The 23,131-nt window shown below is 47.5% G+C and overlaps 1 protein-coding gene across 10 annotated transcripts; it reads left to right on the forward strand.

The window, feature by feature from the left end:
• Window positions 1-552: 552 nt before the first annotated feature.
• Window positions 553-22,429, forward strand: lrrfip1b (leucine rich repeat (in FLII) interacting protein 1b). 10 transcript variants are annotated; one of them, XM_062446566.1, is made up of 22 exons: window positions 553-1,283; window positions 8,134-8,220; window positions 9,240-9,257; window positions 9,561-9,608; window positions 10,570-10,614; window positions 10,800-10,850; window positions 12,448-12,531; window positions 12,972-13,016; window positions 14,190-14,255; window positions 14,837-14,914; window positions 15,613-15,648; window positions 15,905-16,030; window positions 16,317-16,487; window positions 16,806-16,898; window positions 17,151-17,243; window positions 17,472-17,564; window positions 17,697-17,841; window positions 20,785-20,834; window positions 21,022-21,130; window positions 21,454-21,533; window positions 21,729-21,833; window positions 22,104-22,429. In XM_062446566.1, exons 1-22 carry the CDS (start codon window positions 1,194-1,196, stop codon window positions 22,212-22,214), a joined length of 1,824 nt encoding a protein of 607 aa, XP_062302550.1. In that variant the 5' UTR covers window positions 553-1,193; the 3' UTR covers window positions 22,215-22,429. The 10 variants fall into 10 exon arrangements, with proteins under 10 accessions (XP_062302550.1, XP_062302557.1, XP_062302552.1 ...); XM_062446568.1 differs by lacking the exon at window positions 14,190-14,255 and having other exon boundaries at window positions 554-1,283; XM_062446569.1 differs by lacking the exon at window positions 12,448-12,531 and having other exon boundaries at window positions 554-1,283.
• Window positions 22,430-23,131: the final 702 nt, after the last annotated feature.

Consider the following 23,131-nt stretch of genomic DNA (forward strand, 5'->3'; position numbering starts at 1 on the left):
AAATTATGCTTTCAATTGCATTTAATTGAAATAAATAACAAAAAGCATGTCTCTCCTTTAGCAGCATGTCAGGTTGAACACAAGATGGAGTAAGAGCACAACAAAACAAGTTGTGAGAGGCTCCACTTATTTTGGCTTCATCCTCTTCCACCAAGAAACTCAGGTGTTGACTATGAGCAGTATAAATAGCATACAAACAAAGACATAGGTTTAAGATAATGGTTAAATATGATTACTCACTCCCGTCCCCAATCAATTTTGAATAATTATCACTAGTCCAGGTTGAAGAGGATCAAATGTGAACTCATCCACTAGTAGGCTATGGTTTATTGATAAAGGCCCATGAATCAAATCCTTACAATTTGATTAGACATAAAATGAAGTGTAACCTGAATAGGATATGTGTGGCAGGAGAATATCATATCTTTGGAAAATGGCAGGAATCAGACATCAAAAGCTACTAAGAGGCTTTACATTTATTAGATAGATCAGATAAAGTTAATTTATTTGAATAAAGGTCAGTCGTGATCTACAAGTTAGGGATGTTACCACTATCTGCAGTCCGATCTGCAGGCATAGCCCCGGAACGTGTATTCTTCACAGTGTGGTCATCATCCGGGATTGCTCCGCAATAAACTTTTCTCCATCTGTTTTGGCATTTTGCGATTGGGAGGGTCGACTTCAAGCAAATAACGAGGACATAATTGAATTGAAGAGAAAACAATCAAACGAGTATTCGACGGGTCCATGGCAGCACATTTGCAGGCCTATATCCCTTACAGAAGCTTAAATGTATTAGGATGACAATGGCGGATTAGATAGCTGACAATCGAGGTAGCCTGCCCTAATAGCCTGATGTTTTGACTAAAGGAAGCGACGCGTGTGATAAAATGTTTATCAGCAACAGGCATTCAGTAATATAGTGTATGATATGATAAAGTAAACGCTTCGGTTGCTGCATCAAATACAGATGGAACAGAATGGCATCTTTTCCGGTGACAGAGAAAATATTGGGTTGTATCGTATTCGTTGAAAAATACTCACTCTTCACACATTTTATGGCAATGCTATTTTCCATTGCGTGGACATGATATTTCCAGCTCGCGGATATCGGATTCACTGGTCTTGTTCTTGAATTTTCTTTGATTCTGACACGTATGCTAACATAGGCAACCATATCGTCACCGACAAACATGGGAACTCAGGTTACTGGAAGAAAGAGGATTCCCAATAAAGAAAAATTGACCGCAGAGGACGATGCTCTCAATCAGATTGCTCGAGAGGTAAGTTTTTTTGGAGATGTTATTTATTCATTTCGGCAAATCGTCACACTGCGCCAAACCTACACTAATCAGGGACACGTTCAGTAACAGTAGGCCTATAGACTCAATCGTGCGACTAAAATGATATTTTTGACGGCAGTTATTCTAAACTAAAATCATGCACTATTGGTTATCAGCCCCCACCCAACTCAACGAAGGCAGCGCATTCATTCAATTGGCATATTGTGGTGCAGCCTTTTCCTATCCTATGCATTCGCTGACCTAACACAAAAGAGGCATTATTTGTGAGAGGAACCATTGACATTGTTAGTTTGGCCTACATAGTGAAGAATGTGGATTGAAGTGTAGCTAACAACAGAGCGAAATGAATGGGTAAATTGTAGTGAGCAAATTGCATGCTAAGATGACAGGGCTATTGGGGAAGACTGGTTTAAGCCTGGTGGTCATTCTTATCAGTTGTGAAACCGGTACCAGCTGAAAGCTTCACCTATTTATTTCCCTGGCGGGCTACAAGGGAGAGAATGCTGACGTCAAACCACTTCACACTGCCGGAGATGCACCTCAATAAACAATTTCTCTCCTCTCCCTCACACACTGGGCTTATCTCAAGGTCTATGTCATCTTGATTCTTGGCGTGCTGTATGACTTGGGGTATACACCCATACAGTATAAGCTTATTGCATACACTTGGCTTAATGCTGTTCCTTATAGGCAGTGAGTGCTGTAAGAGACCTGCGATGTAGAGAATGTATTCAAAATCCTATACTTCATGGGAACACGCCAGGTCAGTGCACTTGCTGATAGCTGTGTCCAAACAGTTCATCCAGCCCAATGATGTTGAGCTCTCCTGGGCAGCACATGTGGATATTTGCAAGGACACGCTTCTGACCAACTATAGACTGTGTTCTGTTTACCAGACATCTGGAAAGCATTGGTCCGCTGGCGCCCATGTCTCGCTGGCTCTGAACGTCATTAGAAACAAGTTCTTCCTGTCTTCGTTTTCATCTCGTTGGTTTATCACCATGTAAACTTGCTCTTCAGGGGGGGAAACCCAAATCACCAAAAATATTTTAAGCACACCAACTGACCTGTGTTCATTTAGTTGACACTCATCCAAAGTTATATGGAAATGGTGAGTATAGTTGGCCTAAATGCAGATAATCAAGGACAAGTAGTCCTGTGTTGTACTCGGACAACGTGCCCCAATAACAAGTCTAAACTACGATATTGCATTAATACGAATGCGATGATGAAACAGTCACTGATGCTGAAGGTTACTTTCCGAAATGGATGTGCTTGTTAGACCTTATGTGCTGTCTGTATCAACCACATACCCAGCACACACCCAGTGGCAGAACCACACGTGTGTTGGCTCTCATTGGTGAGGTAAGCCACCCAATGACGTGACGCTTACAGCACACATGGGTTTGGTTGACAGAGCAATGGCGTTTCTTATACAGGATCTGTTCTCAAAGGATGGCCCATACACAGTATTCTTAGTTATTCAAGTATGGGATTATTGTCACGTTCATCGATTACTAAGATACTTAATATTGTCTTTGAATGAGGAAAGCTCTGCTAAGCAAAAGACCTCCAGTCAAGGAATAACAAGGTGTTCTTGCAGAGAGGGCGATATTCACATCATTAATATGATGCACCATGGCTTGATCGTGCCATCTCATTCCAGTGTCATGGCAGTGTTACTGAAGCAGCAAATGCGTGTTTGTTCCAGACGGCTCACTTTGCACTTTGGTGGTAAATTAACTTTGGCTAAATAACAATGACCCGTGAGATCATAGGACAATTAATTTTCCAGGCTCCACATAATCCTGATTTAAGGAAGATATATTTGGTTTATTTCCTAGGTACAAAATAAATACAAATCCTTAGCATGGTTGATGCACCTGGTTTTGCCATGGCTTGTTTAACCCTTGTGCTGCCTTCGGGTCACATGACCCAAAGGTTCATAACGAACCATCGTTGTTTTTACCCAATACAAAAACAAATAAAAATCATTTTATTTTAACCTTCGCAATGTGGGGGGTCTGAGACAGCCCAACGGTTAAAAGAAAATGCTTCACTTTGTTTTTGTATGCGGTAAAGTTGTCGCAATACGATGGTGGGTCACAATGACTGATGGGTCAGAATGACCCGAAGATAACACAAGGGTTAAATGTCTGTTCCAAGGAGCAAGTTGAATGTGGAGTGCGATCGGGAATTCCAAGGAATGGACAGATTGAGAGTTTGGCATCGGGGGTGTTGGACGGGGGTAAGAGAGTCTGGATGGCTCAGGGTGGGCCTTGGCTGATGTTCCTGCATGCTGGAGAGGCTTGACCTACTGGCTAAGATGACAGCTGTTCCTTTGGTTGCACAGTTGTGTGTGTGTGTGTGTTTTGAAAGCACTCTGAGCTAGGGGATTGGGCTGTTTCTATCCCAGTGACCTGCATCTTTTAAGCCTGAACTGTATCATCGACATCCTGATTTTAAATTGCGGACTGAATAGTCAAAACATGAAGCTTTTACACTATTGGGGGGACATTGTCATTCCCTCTTTCCTGGAAGCCTAAATTCAGGCTGGAGTGCCAGTAAATTTGATTCAGTAACTGAGATTAATTCAATGGTAATACAAAAAATTATGCCAATAAATGACTGGCCACTTGAAATTACATATAAGAAATGGTTGGGATCATCTCACTAGAATCATGCCAGAATTATGAATATTACTCTTTGAATATTACATTTTGCTAATATTGCTGCTTCAGTCATGGATTTGATGGTTTGGAGCCCATTTACTTCTGTCATACCTCTGCCTTCAGTATCTCTCTGCTTGGTGGGTATGGTGCTAACAATGCTTTGTGGGACAGTTTGAGGGCAGAGTTAAGCCTCCTCTTAAGGCTTGGGCCAGGCTAAGGTGACCGGCCCTGGAAGGAAGTGATGCGTAACAGGGACTAGTGCTTTAAGAAGGGATTAGACTGGCTGGAGCTCTGGGCAGAGGCAGGAAGTGTTCCCTCTGACCCCCTGCCACCTATAGAAATACTGGCCATGGGTGGAGAGGACGGCAGTGGTGTTTTCTTTGGATGGTTAAAAGCAGTGTTTCTCTTTGGATGGTTAAAAGCAGTGTTTCTCTTTGGCCAGGGCCGGCTGGAAAGCTGGAATGCGGTTGGCTGGTTTGGACAGAATGAGGTGATGAGTGTGGTGACAGTGGGGGTGACTTTATTCATCCCTCAGGGTTGGATTTAGTTATAAAAGTTTGTCCTGAAACAAACTAGGCTTGATTTAAAAAAGGGCTCTTTAAGAAGTACACCAGTTTTAATGGCTTCGGATTGAGTTTTGTAATTGGTTTTACCAATAGAGAAAGGTTATTTTTGAGCAATTATAAGCATAATAGCCTGGTCAGAGAACACTTAGAGGGCCAAGAATAGACCAGCTAACGAGTGTTGATGTGTGCCATGGTTGGCATTGGGATGAAATATGTTTGGTCCATTTAAGTATTTTATCATTTAGCTGATACCATGCACACCCACACGCCAACACACAATGCAAGTCTGCTCATCAAAGCAGTTTAATCTGTGGGGATCCTTCTAAGAAGATCAAAACACTCTCAAACATCGCCATCGACACGTAGGGGCATTGGCTGGGAGAGGTGATGAGGCGTTCTTTCCGGAAAACAGTGAAATCTAAATAAACCAACCCCAGGTGGGAGCCCAATGTCAGTGTTCTTCTCCTGATGCTGGGTTGACATTTGACAATTTCTGTGAAAAAATAGGATTTCTGCAAACACTGTTACCCCTTCTTTCTCCTGGTCACAAACACCCCAAACCTTTAGAAAAGGACCTCGGAGGCCCGTTCATGATGTTCAAAACAGAAGGTGAGAGCTTCAATCAACCGCCATAGACCAGTATGTACTAAACTACTGCCTCACTGGCCTGTCCTGCACACGTAGACTCCTTCCGACAGCTCCGTAGGGATGTCTTTTAGCAGTGAAAAACATCTGCTCTGCCTGAGAGCTGCATGGCCCCTGTGCCAACTTGTGGAAGCTCTAACCGGCTAATGGAAGTGACCAGAGGCTACGTTTTACAGAGCAATATTTTTTATTTTTTTAATTCACAGGGAACACTTTGGCTGTTTGAGAAGGCAGGCAGCTGGTAAAATAAGAAAAAAACTTTCTAGATTTGTAGTGCTTAATCATACCGCTCAGATGGCTGAGCGGTTAGGGAATCAGCCTATTAATCAGACGGTTGCCGGTTTAATTCCTGGCTGTGCAAAATGACGTGTCGTTGGGCAAGGCACTTCACCCTACTTGCCTCAGTGAGAATGTCCCTGTACTTACTGTAAATCGCTTTGGATAAGAGCGTCTGCTAAATGACTAAATGTAAATGTACTTGGTAATCAGGAATACCTAGTTTTAGATAGAGTTCGATCAAAATGCCTCCAATTGTGGATTTGAAGCAGATCTGCCTTATGCAGTTTTTCTTATTGCAGAGGATTGAAATATCAGTGTCACCTAATTCAGCGATCAGTTCAGGGCTGATCTTTTTCAGGCTTACAGGTACATGCTGCAGGCGGTGTCCACGATTCAGCGGTTTTCCTGGAAGTGTCAAATCTCAACTCTAGTCATTCCCAGTGTGTGTTTTTTCCCAGCTGCTGTCTCTAGAGTTGACAAGCCTTGAATAAGTGCCTGTGCAAATCAGCCCCGTTGGGTCGAGATTTTGACTTGTGTCGAATGGCTGACTGCCCAAGCCTCCCCCGTTCTCCCCCGTTTCGCGTGTTGACCCTTTGCAGAGGACAATCGGCTTTTAAAAAAAGCCCTATTTTGCTTTGCAGTCTCCTATCATTCCAAAATGGTTTGGCGGTGACACGAGTCATACGCACCAAGTCATACGCTTCATAATTTCTGTTGTGGGAGTCAGGGGCGTTGTCTTTGATGTGTCAGGACATCTACCTCTGGCTGTGTCCTAGTCCAGGGTCACACCATGCTGCTTGATGGTCTCACAGTGACGCCTTAACTAATGTCTGCCTTGAAGCCCCGAGATAATCCCTGTCAAATCTCCTGAGGAGTGTAAAGTCTCCTGATCCTCCGAGGCCACCGTACCTGTGAGGCTTGGCAGGGACTTACGGCTTGGAATGAATTAGGAATGCTCAGCTGCTAATGAGAATCCCATGTGTGTCTCTCGCAGAAAATTGCTTGGCCCTAAACTGTTCCACCCCGCCGTCAGCCAGACGTCTCCAGAAGCATGGAAGGTGTTCCTCTATCGTCTCTCGCTGTCGCAGGCATACATGTGGCAGTAATTAGCAAGGAAAGGGGCTTGTTAATGTTGCTCCTTGCTTGGCAGTCAGTGCTGTTCCATTTTCCCCTCTTTCTTGTGTTTAGTTTTGTTTATCCAGGCCGATTTTAGTATATTTTTAGAACAGAACTCTGCATATTGAACTCCTGATTCCAGATGTCTAATGGAGTTTTGTTCATTTTCTTTAAAATGGTCTTAATATATTTGTGCTGGTGTAGTTAAAGATGTTTTTCCTTTGTGCTAATTGCTACCTTCAGTCTGTTAGCAAGCTGTTTTTACTGTGAATCAAATGTACAAATAATAACCTTTTACAAGGTGAGAGTGCAATCAAAGCATATATCCCAGCTTGCACTATACTGGTACCAGTGTTGTTGTGGTCCATGTATGGGTGTGTCTCACCAGAAATGCAAGATCATCCACATGCTCTCTCTCTATCTCTGTCTCTGTCTCTTTCTCTCTCTGTCTGTCTGTCTCTCTGTCTGTCTGTCTGTCTCTCTGTCTGTCTGTCTGTCTCTCTCTCTCTCTCTCTCTCTCTCTCTCTCTCTCTCTCTCTCTCTCTCTCTCTGTCTCTCTGTCTCTCTGTCTCTCTGTCTCTCTGTCTCTCTGTCTCTCTGTCTCTCTGTCTCTCTGTCTCTCTGTCTCTCTTGTCATCCCAAAATCATATTGGAAATGCTTCCCCCTAGTGGCTACAAATCCAACCAGACTCAGCCCTCTTGTCTACTTCATGTGCCCTTGCTTCCCCGGTTGAGTTAGTCAGCCCTAACTCAACTGAAGTGGTGTTACAGATGGATTCCCCTGTGTGTATTCACCTATCCAGTCATTTAAGATCAGAGCATCCTTTATAAACAGGAAAGCAAAGTGGAAGCGAGCAAGGTGTTCTCTTGCTGCATGTCTTGTAGTCTGTCAGTGCAGTACAGTCTATCATGTGGTCTTCCTGAGCCTGGCACGGTTCGGTCCTAACCCGTCCAGCCAGGGAGAGGGCTGTGTTTTGGTTCCCTGGCAGAGATACACCAGCCCTGTCTCGGCCCAGTGGACGAGCCATCGTCATGGTGCCCAGTAATCCACACACTCCAGTGAGCCTGCTCAGCCTTCCTGAGTGAAACCTCCTCTCTGGGGACAGTAGGACACTGGACTAAACCTCTCTTGCGGTTGGCATTTTCAAGGCGACGACAAAGTTTCTGTCCTCACTTAATTGCCGTTGATTATATAGGTGGGTGTGTGTTTGCCATGCCACTTCATCTAAAACAATGGAAGTGAGTGACGTAATCATGTTGGAATTGATTACCGAGTGCAAAGGCTTATGAGGGACTGCCTCGACACTATCCTGATCTAATTTGTCTTCAAAGGGTCGTTTCATCTCCCCCTGCCTTGCTATCAAGCTATATTAGCCTGCTGCATACATAACAGAGTAGCAGCAGTCGGCCCTCCTCTCCAGTCAGTTCTCTGGCAGTCTCTGTAGAAGGTTCCAATGGTAACAGTTCACCCACACTTATAAAAAGCTGCTGCTGACAATTCAACACAGACGATTTTTAAAACTTTTTCCTCCCTCTCTCTGTGTGTTTCAGGCCGAGGCGAGGCTGGCGGCGAAGAGGGCAGCCCGGGCGGAGGCCCGGGAGATCCGGATGAAGGAGCTGGAGAGACAGCAGAAAGAGGTGAGGTTCTGGGGAGGGGGGGCACCTCAAGACCAAAATGGTGACATGGAAACGTCTTGTTTTTTTTTATATATATATTTTGGTGTGACACTACCTCAGGTATACCTCTATCGTTTTGTATTGTAGTTATGGACGGGAATACATTTTTGGAGCTTTTGTGGTTGGGGTGGCGCTGTGTTGTCTAGGTTAGTAACAGTATGGCTTGTTGCAAAATCGATTCTGGTTTGAGTCAGCTGAAAATAGCTTGTGCATGCACCCTCAAACACATGGGAGTACGCTCAAACTGGGAATTATTGGGATGTGTTCCAATCCAAATAATGGGACAATAGACATTTGCAGACTTGCCCTGTTGTGTAATCGGATTGCTAAGGGATTGCTTACTATTATTGTTTGAGATGGTGGAGTTCTATAGGTTTGCTGCTGGCTTTTTGTTTCGGTAACAGAGTGGGTGTGACAGATCCATCGAGTTTTCTCAAGAGTGCTTCTTAGGCTCAAACATGCTTTGAAAACGGTCAGAATCCAGTCAATCAGAATTACACTAAATCAGAACTCAAATCGGTTTAAAGGCTGACCAAGGTTAGAGGAATATGTTTTGATCTAGCTGCTTGGAGGGTTTGAAGTCATTATGAGGGACTAAGCGGTGAGTTAGGCACGCCAGACTGGAGCAGGTAAGTGTTTTGGGGTGTATTTCTACATGCAGTACCTGCGGTAAGCACAGAGCTGGTTGTGGTAGTAAAACGACAGCAAGCAATCCTCATTCTCCATGCTACCGTTTGTAGGTAAACACAGCTGGGTCTGCATGAAGGACTGCTAAAATGACGCATCTTGGATACATGTTTTAGTTATTAGGATTTTCCATGCTCATTTCGACACTTAACTGCTGCTGCCTTGGCACTATCTGTTCCTGTCTCACTCGTAACTTGTTTTAACCCGATGTCTTTCTCCTCCTCATCCCTCCATCTTTCCCTCTGTTTTCATGTCTTCTCTCCGTGGTGCTGTGCCCTTTCCGCCTGTTTTAGATTTATCAGGCCCAAAAGGTAGGCACTCTCTCTTTCTTGCTCTCTCTCTCTGTCTCTCTCTTCCTGATTACATTTCAAAGCACATTCCTCATCCCTTGTCTTAAGCCTATCTACTCAATACAATGTAGAAAAACCACAATATGTAGATTTCAGGAACTGAATTCGTTGCTCTTTTAAAAACAGATTTGAAACTTTCCTCATACAGGTTCATGGTTCAAAGGTTCAAAAATGTTTTACTGCTCTTGTGTCGCTTTCCAAATCCTTGACTTTCCTTCCTTCCTTCCTTCCTTCTTTCCTCTATCCTTCCTCTCCACCCCCCAGAGATACTATGGTCTGGACAACAAGTGGGGGCACATTGAACAGTGGATGGTAGGACAATGCAGAGACTGGTCTCTGGACTGCATTCGATTGCATGACGCGACGCGACGGCTTGCTGCACACATGCTTGCAGTAGTAGATAACCCGTGGTGCCGTAGTGCTTGCTGTTCCTACGTGGCCTTTAGTAGGTTCACAAAAACAAGAGAGGGCCCTCCTGCCCTCCCTCCTCCCCCCACCCCCATGTAGTATAGGCTTTGGTGTTGTCTATGTAGATGTATCGGTCAGAAATACACGTTTCCTACTATACAAGTGCACCGGCATGTGGTAAACAAGTTGCCTTTTGCAGGCATTTAGGTACAGTAGATGGGCCACTGTGTGTGTGTGTGTGTGTGTGTGTGTGTGTGTGTGTGTGTGTGCGTGCGTGCGTGCGCGTGTGCGCGCGTCCACCAGACATAGGGCAAAGCTGATCTACATTCCACCAAATCCCGTGGAGCCACAGGGGTTCCCGAGGCCATCTGACAGGGGTCGGAAACCTCACCCTCTGATAGCATGAGGGACAGTCAGGATTACGCCCTGGTCACATGACAAAGAGCTTACCCTCCCCGACTGCACCCCCCCCCCCCCCCCCCTAGCCCCACCCTCCACCCGCCTCTAGCCAGAGTCCCTGCTGTTGATCCGTGCTCTGTGTAAAGACGGCAGGAAGAAGTGGCGGCGAATGGAACGTGCCGATGTGAAATGCATGCCAATGTGATGTGCACCGACTGGGGTTAGTTCAATTCCTGTTTCCACCTAGTCAAGGGATTGACTGACTGCTGGGCAAACTCCCCAACTCAAATGGCCAGCTCCACTGGAGTGGAACTAGAATTGAGCCCAACCCATATGGCGCTGCCTGATGCGACCTGGTGGCAAAAGCCATTTCCTCCCCATCTGGTAGGAGGGTTTCTCCTCCTTTTGACCTCTGACCTTTTCACGTTCTTCTCTCCCTTCCTTTTCTTTCCGCGTGGCCTTCCAGGAGGAGAGTGAGCGGTACTCCCGCCTCTCGCGGAGACACACTTCGGTCGGTATCCTCTCTCCTGCATTCTTCTCTCTCTCTCTCTGTTTTCCTTCCTTGTTGTCCCTCACAAATGAGTTTTTTTTTTTTTTTTTACTGTGGCAATACCTGATGGAAAAACTCCCTCCAACATGACTCTCAGTGTGTTGTGAGCAGCATTTGACTGTGTGTGTGTGTGCCCTCTGTCACAGATCTCTGACGATGAAGAGCGGATGTCCGTTGGAAGCAGGGGCAGTCTTCGGGTCAGTACACCTGAGTTTCCTTCTCTCCCCCCCTCTGTTCTCACCTCCACACAGGTGGCCTTGGCTGCAAGACACGCACACACTGACATCACACGGGTCCTAACCTTTCAAAGCTTACATTTCCACTCCCGCTTGTCAACAATGAGACGGTAATGGGCTTTTTGAAAACAGTTGAATATCTGCCCCTTGAACAGATGGGTATTGTACTGTAAGTAGCAGAGAAGGAATGGCAGAGGTATTCTTCACACCTTTTACACTAACAATATGGTAAACGTCGAATCAACCAGCATGAAGTGAAAATCAGCTCCATTTAATTTTGGGCTGATAAGAATATTTGACCTTGAAGAGTGTTCCACATCAATATACGTTTCAGAGGCAGATGGAATTTTCCAAGTAGCATTTAGAAGCACATTTAGTTATGCATTAACGATCAGTCATCTTACAGAATTAGGGCTTGGGCTGTGGCAACTGCTGTCACGCCCCTGTCAACAGTCAAGCTAGTCAGCATAGCTCCAGTCGTCCAGTAATAGGTTGTTAGGGAGTAGCAATGAGTTTGTGAGGTCACACCCAGCTATAGCTTTCTTCTCACACGGGTGAAAGATGAGATAGCATTCTGCACTACATTTTTTTTTCCCCCGAAACTTTGTTACATAACTTATAATTTTTTCGTACCTTGGTCAAAATAGTTATCCCCCCCCCCCCATTCAATTATATGTACTTTGTTTGCTATAGGTTATGCTTGGCAGACTCTTGTGCGGCTAACTCAGTGGTAGTGACTAAATCAAACATACCTGAAGTGATTGACTGAAACCACATACAGCAACCTTAATCTATCCCCAAGATGTACAAGAACCTTGCCTGCAGGGGAAAAACACTGGGCTGAGATTGAATGACAGCAGAAGATATTGTTCCCAAAAACACACACGCAGCATTCTAGAAATATCCGTGGACGTAAGGACACACGGCTGCCTAAGAGCGTCTGCTTGTTGATCTGCACCTTCCTGCTGTTGGAACCATCTTTAGTGTTCTCTAAAACTCAACCATTTCTCTTAATCCCATTTTGCGCAGACCAAAACTACAGAACCAGACACCTCCTAATTAGTACTATTTTATTTATTTCAGCAAATTGAAGCACATCATTCGTTATTATTTTATTGAAAAACAAACGCTTATTAAGGTAGGGTAGGATTCTAGACTATTTACCAGGTTATGTAGCGAAAGGCCTTCAAGTAGATGGAGGTGTTTGCTAGGTTGGTTTTTTGTTTCCATTGTTGGAAAGATGTACAGATATAGCCAAGATGTCAGCAACTTCAGTGAATGTCGGGGAACAGGAAAGTCTAGATGACTGTTTTATCACCCGTTTGGACCCCTTCTGGCTAACTCGCGCCATAGAATGTCTGACATGCTGGTAGACATAACATACTGCCTGCTTTGGTTGACCACACACACTCCTAACAGACACCTGTCATAACATCATCCTGTGTACAGTACTCTCAGATCCTGTGTCCTGTGTGTATTTTCTTTGAATCCATTCTCGTCATTTCTCTGTCTCTCTGTCTGCATTTCTCCTGTGTGTGTGTGTGCTGTTCCTGTGCAGGGGACCCACTTCTCGGATCAGTACTGCAGCACCAGCAGTCTACCCTCTCTCAGACAGCACAATAACTCCACTCAGAACGGCCGGGTCTGTCCCCTTCACTCGACCCCCCCCAAACCTACCCGCCTCTCCCTGACCCCCCCCCCACACACCCTCACCCGCCCCTGCGTATCTCCGTCCTCCACATCCCCCCCCCACCACCACCTCACTCCTGAGTCACCGTGCTTCCTCCACCTCCTCCGTCCTCCACCTCCCCCCCCCCTCTCCTTCTCTCGCTCCCTCCTCCTCCACCTCACCCTGTGTAGCTGAGATAAGACTGTGACGTGGGTGACCGTCTCGTGTTCCATGGCAGTCTCTTGAAAACTAACCTTTAACGTTTGTGAGCCTGCTGGGGCACGAGACGGTAGCCGGACACATGCTGAGGATGTGTCCGGGTGAGCGAGGTGGGTTGGCGAGTATTTGGAACTTGTTTTTTTGTTTTTGTTGTTGTTGTTGTTGTTGTCGTTTTTCTCCCTCCACACGTGAAGCCCTCCATGCTCTATAGTGAAGGCCAACGCTCCCACAGCCAAAGGGTTGGTCCCTCTCTCTCACCCTTCTCCATGCCGCCTTCACCTCACCTAGAATGTGACCTAGAGTAGATGGATGAACGCCGGGAGAAAGGATGGATGGACGGATGGATGGAGAGACGGACAGAATGACGGGGTGGAGGAACGGACAGCTGGATGGATGGAGCTTTGAGTGTAGTGTATTGGGTGGGTTAGGTGGCTAGTGAGGTTGTACCGTGGATAGATAGAAAGGTCAATCCGACAAAGGAGATGGCGAGGGCCTGCATATATTCATGCGTCCGACTCATCCATCATGCACGGCCCGCCCCTCGGGCGCCAAAAGCCACCTTGTGCTTGTGCATCGCTGCCCCAAGATGTCAACCGTGTCACTGTGCATGGCTTGACTGAGCGCTTAGTGCATGGTTGGGCCCGTCACAACCACTCTCTCCCTCTCACTCGTTCGCAGAGCTGTCACTGTTGACCTTGGAACGCGCCAAATCCTGTTTTCAAAGTGATGGATGCTTGCTGCAGTACGTCTGTAGGCGGCGGGCTGCTGCTCATGCATGTCCCGTTGCCGCTGTCTGCGTAACCCTCCCCGTCCGCGATGCCATGTCTGAGAAGAGTGTCTGAAGGAGGTTGGGACGACACGGGGAAACGTGGCGTGAGCGCAGCGGCCGCAACCATGCTGAGGACGCGGCTCCGTCTCATGTTGATACAGGCATGCTTGCATCGATGGCCGCAGGGATATCCTGGGTCTTTGTGAACCGTGTCTAATGTCCAGTTATTGCATCCGCTGTCGCTGAGGTTTGGATGGACTTTGGGCAACATTGTGCACTTTCGCCGTTTACCGAGCATGGGTGGTTGGTTTTGTGTGTGTTGACACAAAGGTATGACTGTATCCGAGGTGTAGTAGAGGTGTGTGTTCACTTCTACCATGTGTTTGTCCCTGCACGCACATAGCCAGCTGGTTACCATTATTTCCTCTAGATCTGCTGTTAGCACAGTCCTGCTGTTAGCCGACCTGCGGTTAGCAGCCCTGCTATGAGAACAATACTCCCGGGCAGATTGGCTTTCTGCTGGTTCAGTGCATGGCACAAACGCATGGGTGGAGGGAACCACCCAGCTTCTACACCTCTGTGGATGTGTGAGAGACGAACACTGACACTGTGTGTGTGTGTGTGTGTTCTCTCCTGTCCGCAGGGCTCTGTGTGTGAGGAGTCTGTACTCGGCAACACCCGGCGCTTTAGTGGCTCCAGCGCTCGCGGCGTAAGCCCTTGGAACGCCCCCTTCTCCCCTACCATGGGGTCGGAGGGGGGGGTCGCTTAGCATGCCTGACATGGCACGTGGAACAGCACAAGCCTGTCTGCATGAAGGTCGTCAGTCAGGGGGGTCAACCCAGTCTCTTTTGACCTTTCAGACGAACCGAACGGAATCCATCCCTCTCTGGCTTGTTGAAATAGCACTGGCGTTGTCCACCTCCTCATGTCTTGCATTTGACTAAACTTGCATCGAAGTAGGTTACAAACACACACACTGCTCACACTCCGATGTTGGGTGTGTCGGTGGTTGAATGGTAGGAAATCAGTCATTGCGGTTGCCGCTGTATTGAGCAGGGGAGTGTTGGGCGAAGTGTCCGCATGCGTGTTTGGTTTTGGTGTTGAGGTTGCGTGTGGTCTAACCAGGCCTGGTTGACTTGTCTAGCAGTCTTACCCCTGTTACTCAACTCCCCCCTCCCGTTATATCTGCCTGCTCATTTCCCCCTCTCCCAACTCTCAATCAATGATGTCACTAACCTCTCTCTCTCTCTTTGCGTCTGTCTCTTTTCTTCGTCCGCTGTGACTTGCCAGCCTTCGGACTACAGTGGCTTTCTGGGCTCCAGCTCTCGGGCCTCGTCCAGGGCCAGCTCGGCCCGTGCCAGCCCAGTGGTGAGCTCTCTTCGTCAGTCACTCCCTGTAACCCAAGACCCCTGCTTTAGGCCTCTTCGTTGACGTCTGTTGTCGTCCCCCCCCCCCCCCCCCCCAACCCCAGTGTCTAGGGACATTGATACCCCTGTGCACCTCAAAGGTACCAGTAAACTGAGATGGACTCTTCCGTGTTCATGTCCACGTAGACGAGGCTTTGTGGCTCAGTTCGGTTGCCTCATGCCCCCTGGTGGCCGTGTTGAAGACTGTAGCATTTGTCATGTTCCTCTTCCAGCCAAGACGAGTCGCTCCCTGACAGAGCTTGTTTAAAGTGAGTGAGAGTGGTACTCTGAATGCACTGTTGTGGGGCTGACCACTCACTTGGAGACTGGAGTGTATTGCGACTAACCAGCATTGGTGCAGTGGTTCAGAAAGCTGGGGTTTCGGATCTGAGCATGACCTTTGAGACGACGCCGCTGTGTAGGATTGTGTTCTTGACGGACTTACGGTTTCAGTGGCTTCCGAATGAGCTCTAACTTTTAACAGTGCACAGCATTTTGAATGGGTGTGCGCACTCTCAAATATGTGCGTGTAAATATGTGAAGCCATTCGTATGACAGCGTGGATAGAGCCGTATAGGACACTGACTGACAATTTCAACTGAAAATTTCGAGCCTTGATATGAAACATACTTGACGGGTCTCTTTATCTTTCATCACCAGGTGGAGGAAAGGCCAGACAGGGACTTTCTAGAAAAGGTAAGTGTGTCTCTCTCGCCTGAACCCTCTGCCGACGTTAATCCGTGGGCACGAGACAACCCCCCCCTCAAAATTGTGCAGGGCCCCGTTACTCACCCACACAGACGACAGCTGTCCCGCAAGCATCGACGTCGACCATTTTTCAATCCAGAAAGGCCAGGTGGGGGGGGGGGGGGGGAGGGGTGGGATGGGGGTCGTCTTGGAGGGGAGGGACGACTCGGTGAGACAGCACTGACACCCTGTGGCGTCCTCGCAGGGCTCCAGGACGGCCTCCACCCTGTCGGCTGCCACCCTGGCCTCCCTGGGCGGGGCCTCCTCCAGGAGGGGGAGCTGCGACACCTCCTTCTCCGTGGAGACGGAGGCTTCCATACGAGAGATGAAGGTGAGACCTCGTCCTGTCGGTTCGGTCATGAAAGTGTGTGTGTGTGTGTGATCGGAGTGCTCCACAAAACACATTCCTAACAGATCTTTCCACACATTCCCATGCTTGTATTTAATCCTGCATGCAGAGGACAAATTCACAGACAGGAGCAGATGTTGAAGGCAGATGTATACAGAGTACATTAGTGTCGCCCCCCCCCCCCCCCCCCCCCAATTAAAAGGAATGTGAATACAGAACGATGGATGCCGACTAAGCGTGTGCGTGTGTGTGTGCGTGGCGGCGGCAGGACTCCCTGGTGGAGTCGGAGGAGAAGTACCGCAAGGCCATGGTGTCCAACGCCCAGCTGCACAACGAGAAGTCCAACCTGATGTACCAGGTGGACACGCTGAAGGAGTCCCTCATCGAGCTGGAGGAGAGGCTCTGGGAGTCGCAGCGCGAGCTCAGCGACAAGGCCAAGGTCAGGCTCACCTCACGGGGGGGGAGCGGGGAACCGGGCGTTGAAATATGTTAGGGGCTGGGTCCAGTAGAGCTCAGCGGTTAGAGCACTGGACTGCTGATCATGAGGTTGCAGGTTGAAATCACCCCCCCTTTTGCTCTGTACATCGGTTTGGTTACATTAGTTATTCATTTCATTGCAGCCTTAAAGATCACATCTGTGATCTGCAAAAAAACGGTTGTCTGACTTTTCCCCCCCGACTGCACGGACAGGGAAAACTGTACCTTTTTCCAGTTCCAGTGGGACACGCATTTGACCAACTTTCTCTCGCCCTCTTAGGAGTTTGAGAGGGAGAGACATGCCCACGGCGTGCTTCAGTTCCAGTTCAGCGAGACGAGAGAGACTCTGAAACAGAGCGAGGAACTTCTAACCGTGAGTACCGACCAAGTTCACGTCGGCACGAACAAACCACCGGCGCTGCAACCACAGCACTAACACTAACACTGGCCCAGGTCATAACTGACAAACTAGTACTCCATACTATAGTACTACTCGCACGACCGGGTCTCTTTCGCTGCGCTTGCTTCTCCTGCGTCGCATTCTTCCGCTCGCTGACTTTCCCTCTCCTGTGTGTCTCTTGGTCCTCCGTGCTTTCCGTCCTGCCCCCCCCCCCCCCTGAGCCAGGAAGTGGGGGAGCTGCGTCTCAAAAGGGACAGCGGCGCTAGGGAGATCTCTGACCTGCAGGAAGCGCTGGAGTGGAAGGAGAAAAAGATCGGGGTAGGGCGCCATAGGACTTCCTGTCGGCATCACCGCAACAGAGATTTCCCCCCCTAAGCCCCTCCCCCCTAAGCCCCTCCCCCCTCCTGGCATTCTCCTGTCCCTGCCTAACTCTTCCTAACACGCCGTAACTTCTTCACCCTGTTGCTATTTCTTTTCCTTTCCCTTCACCACCTGAATCTCTTCCCTTCCTTCCTTTACTGACTTCCTGCTTCCGGCACGGCTCAGGCCTTAGAGAGGCAGAGGGAATACTCGGAGGCCGTGAGGACTGAGCGGGATCTGCTCAGGGATCAGGTGGTCCATCTCAGAGATGCCCTCAAGGTACTGAGTCGGTCCTGTAGCATCGATGATTTGAGTCCAGAACAGTCTTCGGTTTGATGTCAGTAGAACTGTATGGTGGTGTATCACACAACGTACGTTGTCGCATTCTAAGATGGGTTCTTTCCTGGTCAGAAACATGGGATAGCGCTGTCGCCTGAGGTAACCACCAATGGGGCGACAGGAGATGGGGTGCTGGACGGTCCGCTCTGTGCAGAGTCTGGCTCCCGATTGGCTCAGGAGGCACAGCCACCTCATATAGGTGGAGAGAGCATGCTGGGTAAGCACCTTTTTGGATGCAACCGGACATTGTCTGATCTTTGCCAATTAACCGTTTTTGGTAATTCCATTCCATTTCATGATGTTAATGTTTTCTCATCTGTCTCCTCTACTTTTCTTCATGAATGTCCTCTTTTTAACTGACTGTATGACTCAAAAGGGTACAAATCATCTTTTTGTTCAGTCTTTTTTGAAATCCTCAAGCACATTTCGCAGCATCAGCCTGTAGTGGACTGCGATAATCCTTTTTTTCCCCCAAGCCTGTTTCTCTGTGATCGAGTCCCCTAATTCTGTTCTCTTCCAGTTAATTTAGTCGATTTCTTATGAAAAAATTAAAATAAATTACAAAATAAAAGAATCCAATGAAACCTTTTGAGGATGACCCGTGTTTGGTCCTCCAACCTTCTCCCAGGCGTAGCGCCGGAGATGCCGCTAGACCAGATTGCCATCAAGGCAGCTGCTGTCAGTAGACAGGCAGAGGCTGAAAACGCCTCCCAGCAGCTCTGCAAGAGGCCAACTGAAGGAGACTCAGACGACACCTCCAGTCAGCAGATGAAGACAAGCCGTCAGGAGAGGACTGAGAACACCAGGGCAGAAACCACCCAGCAGTGCACTGCAGTCTTACCGGACTATTTCAAGTGGAATGACCAAGAGATAAGAGATGGTCCTCAACCACCGACACGCTATGCTGGGCAGCGACCCCAGTGCAGCGCAGAGAACAAGGTGGATTCTCGAATCGAACTCACAGAGGACGTTTTGGCGGATATAAAATGTTTGCGCAGTCATAAAGATAATGGTGATATAATGGACTGGGGAGGATGTCAACGCAGAGGTGTTCATTGTAGACCGACAAGTACGAAGAATATCACGGATGAGTTGATGGATTCAGGACAACGGAGAATATCTGATCTCTTACTGTGTGGTGAAGTGGAGACGACCCTCTTCTTAACGGAGTCTCAAGGTCGCCAAAAGGATTCCGAGGTCGTGCTGGAGTGTGACACAAAGGCTCGTCGGATTGTTCCGGAGGTTTCAAATCCCGGCGGAAAGGATGGCAAGCAACAAGTGGTGCCCGAGTTGGTTTTCACATTTGGGTTTGCCTTTGGGCTCGCATTGGGGATTTCTGAAGAACGTACAAGAGCTTCAGAAAGGGCTGGAAATGGCATTAGGGTTGGGCCGTCAAAGGATTTGCGAGAGGAGCCAGGAAACTCGGGACACCTCAAATCTACCGCGTTTGACTCTGAACTAAGGATGACACCCACGTTTAGAGAAGAGGTCCGGACAAGCTCTGTTCAGATGAAACAAGGCACAGTAGGTCCTAGAAAGTCCTCAGATCTTACTGCCCTTTCACTGACAGCAGAGATGGAAGTCATATCAGATCTGGCCATTCTAGACATTTCCACCAGCCCCAAGAACAATAAAAGGAAAGCTTTTAAACAACAGGCAAAGAATAATCGAGTAAGGGAAAACTCTTTTGATTTCTCCAGCCATCACAGCCCAGATGACATGATGGTCCTTATTTCCCCTATTGCACGTGGAGCTCAAGGCGGCTCGGTGACAGATCAGGCTGATGCCATACAACCCGGCAGTGCCCGTTTGGTGAATGTAAGCTCGCCAGATGACGAAAATGCAAGAAGGACGCATCTTGTGACCATATTGGAGTTAGAAACCTGTCCGGACTGGATTGTGTTGGATCTCCACAGTTTCTCCGAAGGAGAAGAAGGGAGCATTCGGGAGCAGGGACGAATGGAGCAGGAGGGTTTCAGAAATAGACCCGTTCTTCGACACGAAGAGACAAATGAAGAGGCGTCAGTTGGAATCCTTGACAGTTGTGAAGAAGCCCTTCATCTTGAGGAGGAGATGGCAGTGGTTTGGCAAAGCCAGCCAAATGCTGGGGATGTGGAAGGAGATGGTCCCCAAGCAGGTCAGACATCTCGGAGTCACAGAAGGAAAATGTCTCTGCGTCGTAGGGAATGCAAATCTAGAGAGAAATGCTGCCTCATGTAGACTTGAACAACCTACTTGTACATAACTGTTTGTTTGTGTATATACTCAGTGACCAAAGAATGTGAATATAAAAGTCTAAAAACATAAAAATATGTTAATTTTTCTCAAAGAAAATAATAAACACGAAATAGACTTGAATATCAAAACAATTTGTTTGTTTTATGGAATGATGTTATCATTTTGCGTACTGTGTGCTGTGTGTACAGTATCCAACTGAATAAATGTGCAATACCAAGGTGCTGTGTTTTATTTATTATTTTTATTATTCATATTTTTCTTCATATTATTCTTCATAGAACAAAGGGTTGTCTATGGAACTCTAGAACGGATTCTGGAAAAATAGCTCCAGACATTCTCACAGAAGAACTTGTAGACACACAGAATGTGTATTATACCTCAATGATACAAACACGTGCATTCAAATGCTAACTATCTATATTTACATGGCCACATGACTTGGTCTTGTATCTAAATAAATCCTATCCCACTGATTTCAACATAAAACAGCACATTTAAGCCTGTCTCACAAAGAATGGAAAGAAACTGTTCACTGGCTCTAGTTTACTACTAATCAACATCAGATGGTTGAGAGTTGAAAACTGAGACAGTTCTAATGAAATATTGGGAGTCAGGTGGCTGAGCGGTGAGGGAATCGGGCTAGTAATCCGAAGGTTGCCAGTTTGATTCCCGGTCATGCCAACTGATGTTGTGTCCTTGGGCAAGGCACTTCACCCTACTTGCCTCAGGGGGAATGTCCCTGTACTTACTGTAAGTCGCTCTGGATAAGAGCGTCTGCTAAATGACTAAATGTAAATATAGTTGTGATTTGGGGCAATTTTACATTGTTGATGAGTGCAGTGTTTGAGTATGCCATTTATACACCCACCCAGTTTGACCTGAAACTCATCTAACTGCTGTGTTTGTCTGTGTTTGTCTGTAGAGCTCCGATTAAGAAAACTAGTCGATGAGAGAGAAAGCTTAGTGGATCAGGTGAGTCTTCACTTCATAATTCAAATTTTTGGAGAAATATAATACCGCATAAATGTGTAGTTCAACAATAAAAAAATAAATAATCTAAGACTGAAAGCTAAAACAAACCCATTTGAAAAGTTATCATTTTAAGAATCTTCAAGGAAAGGTTTCTCCACTTGTTTGACCGTGTGTGAACGTGCGGTAGGTGAGGAGGCTGAAGTCTCAGCTGGAGCAGAAACCGAGGAATGGGACTGAGGGGCCAGAAGAGGAGGGCGTGGAGAACGGCATGGACCCCTACATAATGGACCTGCAGAGTGAGTGAGAGCGGCCAGTCGAGACTGCTTCTCCCATTCACCCCACGGTATCTCCCACACACCACTAGCTTTTTCCCCGACCTATGGCGACTCAGCAACTCTAAACATGGCTCGGAAAATGTCCTTGTCAGGTTACACCGAAAAGATTAACGACTTGTCCAATTCACTTTATATTGTTTTATGCTGCTTTGCCGAGTCCTTTTGATGTCTCTGAACATGGTGCTCATTATGTGACTTGATGCAGATGTCTCCTAGCCACAGCAATAGCAGCCCCCAATTATGATGACTAAACATGTGGTCTGTTGTTCTCTTCCTCTGTACAGGGGATGCAAACAGGCAGATTAGCGACTTCAAATTTAAACTGGTTAAATCGGAGCAGGAAGTCACAGCGCTCGAACAAAATGTAAGTTATGGTGTTTTCTAGTTGCAACTTAAGAGAGCTCCGCGTAAAAGGATCTCCATGCACACGGTCTTCAACAGATGTGACCGTTGAAATGGGCTTAATTCTGCGCCGACTGTCAGTCCAGTTAGATTATACAGTGAAGTCACATTCTTTTCCCCTAATCCCATCTTTTCACCTCATTTGTCTCCTTTCCAGATCATACGGCTGGAGGGTCAGGTGACTCGCTACAAGTCGGCCTCGGAAAGTGCTGAGAAAGTGGAGGACGAGCTCAAAGTGGAGAAACGCAAGCTGCAACGAGAGGTCCGACGCCCAGGCGGCGGGCTCCGCTGTTTACATCGACCTTTTCAAGAACTTTGCATTCGCACAATTACAAAACGGATTGATTTGTTTTCTCACACTTTTTCTTGTGCCCTCTCTCTCTCTCTCTCTCTCTCTCTCTCTCTCTCTCTCTCTCTCTCTCTCTCTCTCTCTCTCTCTCTCTCTCTCTCTCTCTCTCTCTCTCTCTCTCTCTCTCTCTCTCTCTCTCTCTCTCTCTCTCTCTCTGTCTCTCTCTGTCTCTCACCACTACAGCTGAGGTCAGCCCTCGATAGAATAGATGAACTGGAGGCCAGTAACAGCCATCTATCCAAGCGCCTGGAGAAAATGAAAGCCAATCGAACTGCTCTACTGGCCCAGCAGTGATGCAACCTCCACTTGACCTTTTGACCCATCAGTAGATGCTGCCAAAGGATTCAGAGCAAGTGGAAACTAAACACCAAGATACGCAGTGGCATAATCATGCATAACGTTATCCCAGATTATCACACTGGGCCATGTTTTCATCAGCTGTACATGCAAAGAACAGACCAGATCAAGAGGTTGTTTTTTTTTTTTTTTTGGGGGGGGGGGGGGGGGGGGGGGGGGAGGGTTTCTGTGACCACGTAGCTGGTCTGAATGTCTCCCTGTTTCCATGCAAGACTGGAAGGACCCTGAGCCTTCGCGTGAGGGGTGCCGCAGAGACACAGAGAGGCCCTGTGACGGACAGGATGACTTCAGTCACAGAGACCCCTCTAGGGTGGGTGAAGGAGGAAAATGCACAACATTGAACAAAAATGGAAGTACCCCACCCCCACCCCTCCTCCTCTCACTGTGGCTCTTGAGTACCCCCCCCCCCCCCCCACACTATATTTTCTGAAATGCGTGGCACTACCTATCTCTGCCACCTGAGTGCGCTGTCCTATCAAGCAAGCTCAATCGCCAGGAGAAGAACGGCAGTAAGGCTGAATCATTGACTCTGCTGGTTCTCGAGTTAACCGTTTATTTGAGCTCTGTCTTTCCGTTTGTATATGTATTTTGTGGAAATGCACTCTGTTCCCTGACGTACTCCCAAGCCAAACTCTTCCGTTGATTCGATGTTCATTTGTTTCGTTCGAGGGTGATGTACGTATGTCCATGTTGTTCAACGCGGTGTCTTCGTACCGTCGGTGTGTGGGTGTGTTACATATCTAGATGGGATCGGTGCAAAGTCACCTGGCACAAAACGAATGAAGAGCACCCAACATCGTCTTTGTGCCACTTATAAAAGCAGACTATATGATATCCTTGATAACAAAAAAGAA

Source organism: Osmerus eperlanus, chromosome 21 (assembly GCF_963692335.1).
Source record: "Osmerus eperlanus chromosome 21, fOsmEpe2.1, whole genome shotgun sequence".
Lineage (NCBI taxonomy): Eukaryota > Metazoa > Chordata > Actinopteri > Osmeriformes > Osmeridae > Osmerus > Osmerus eperlanus.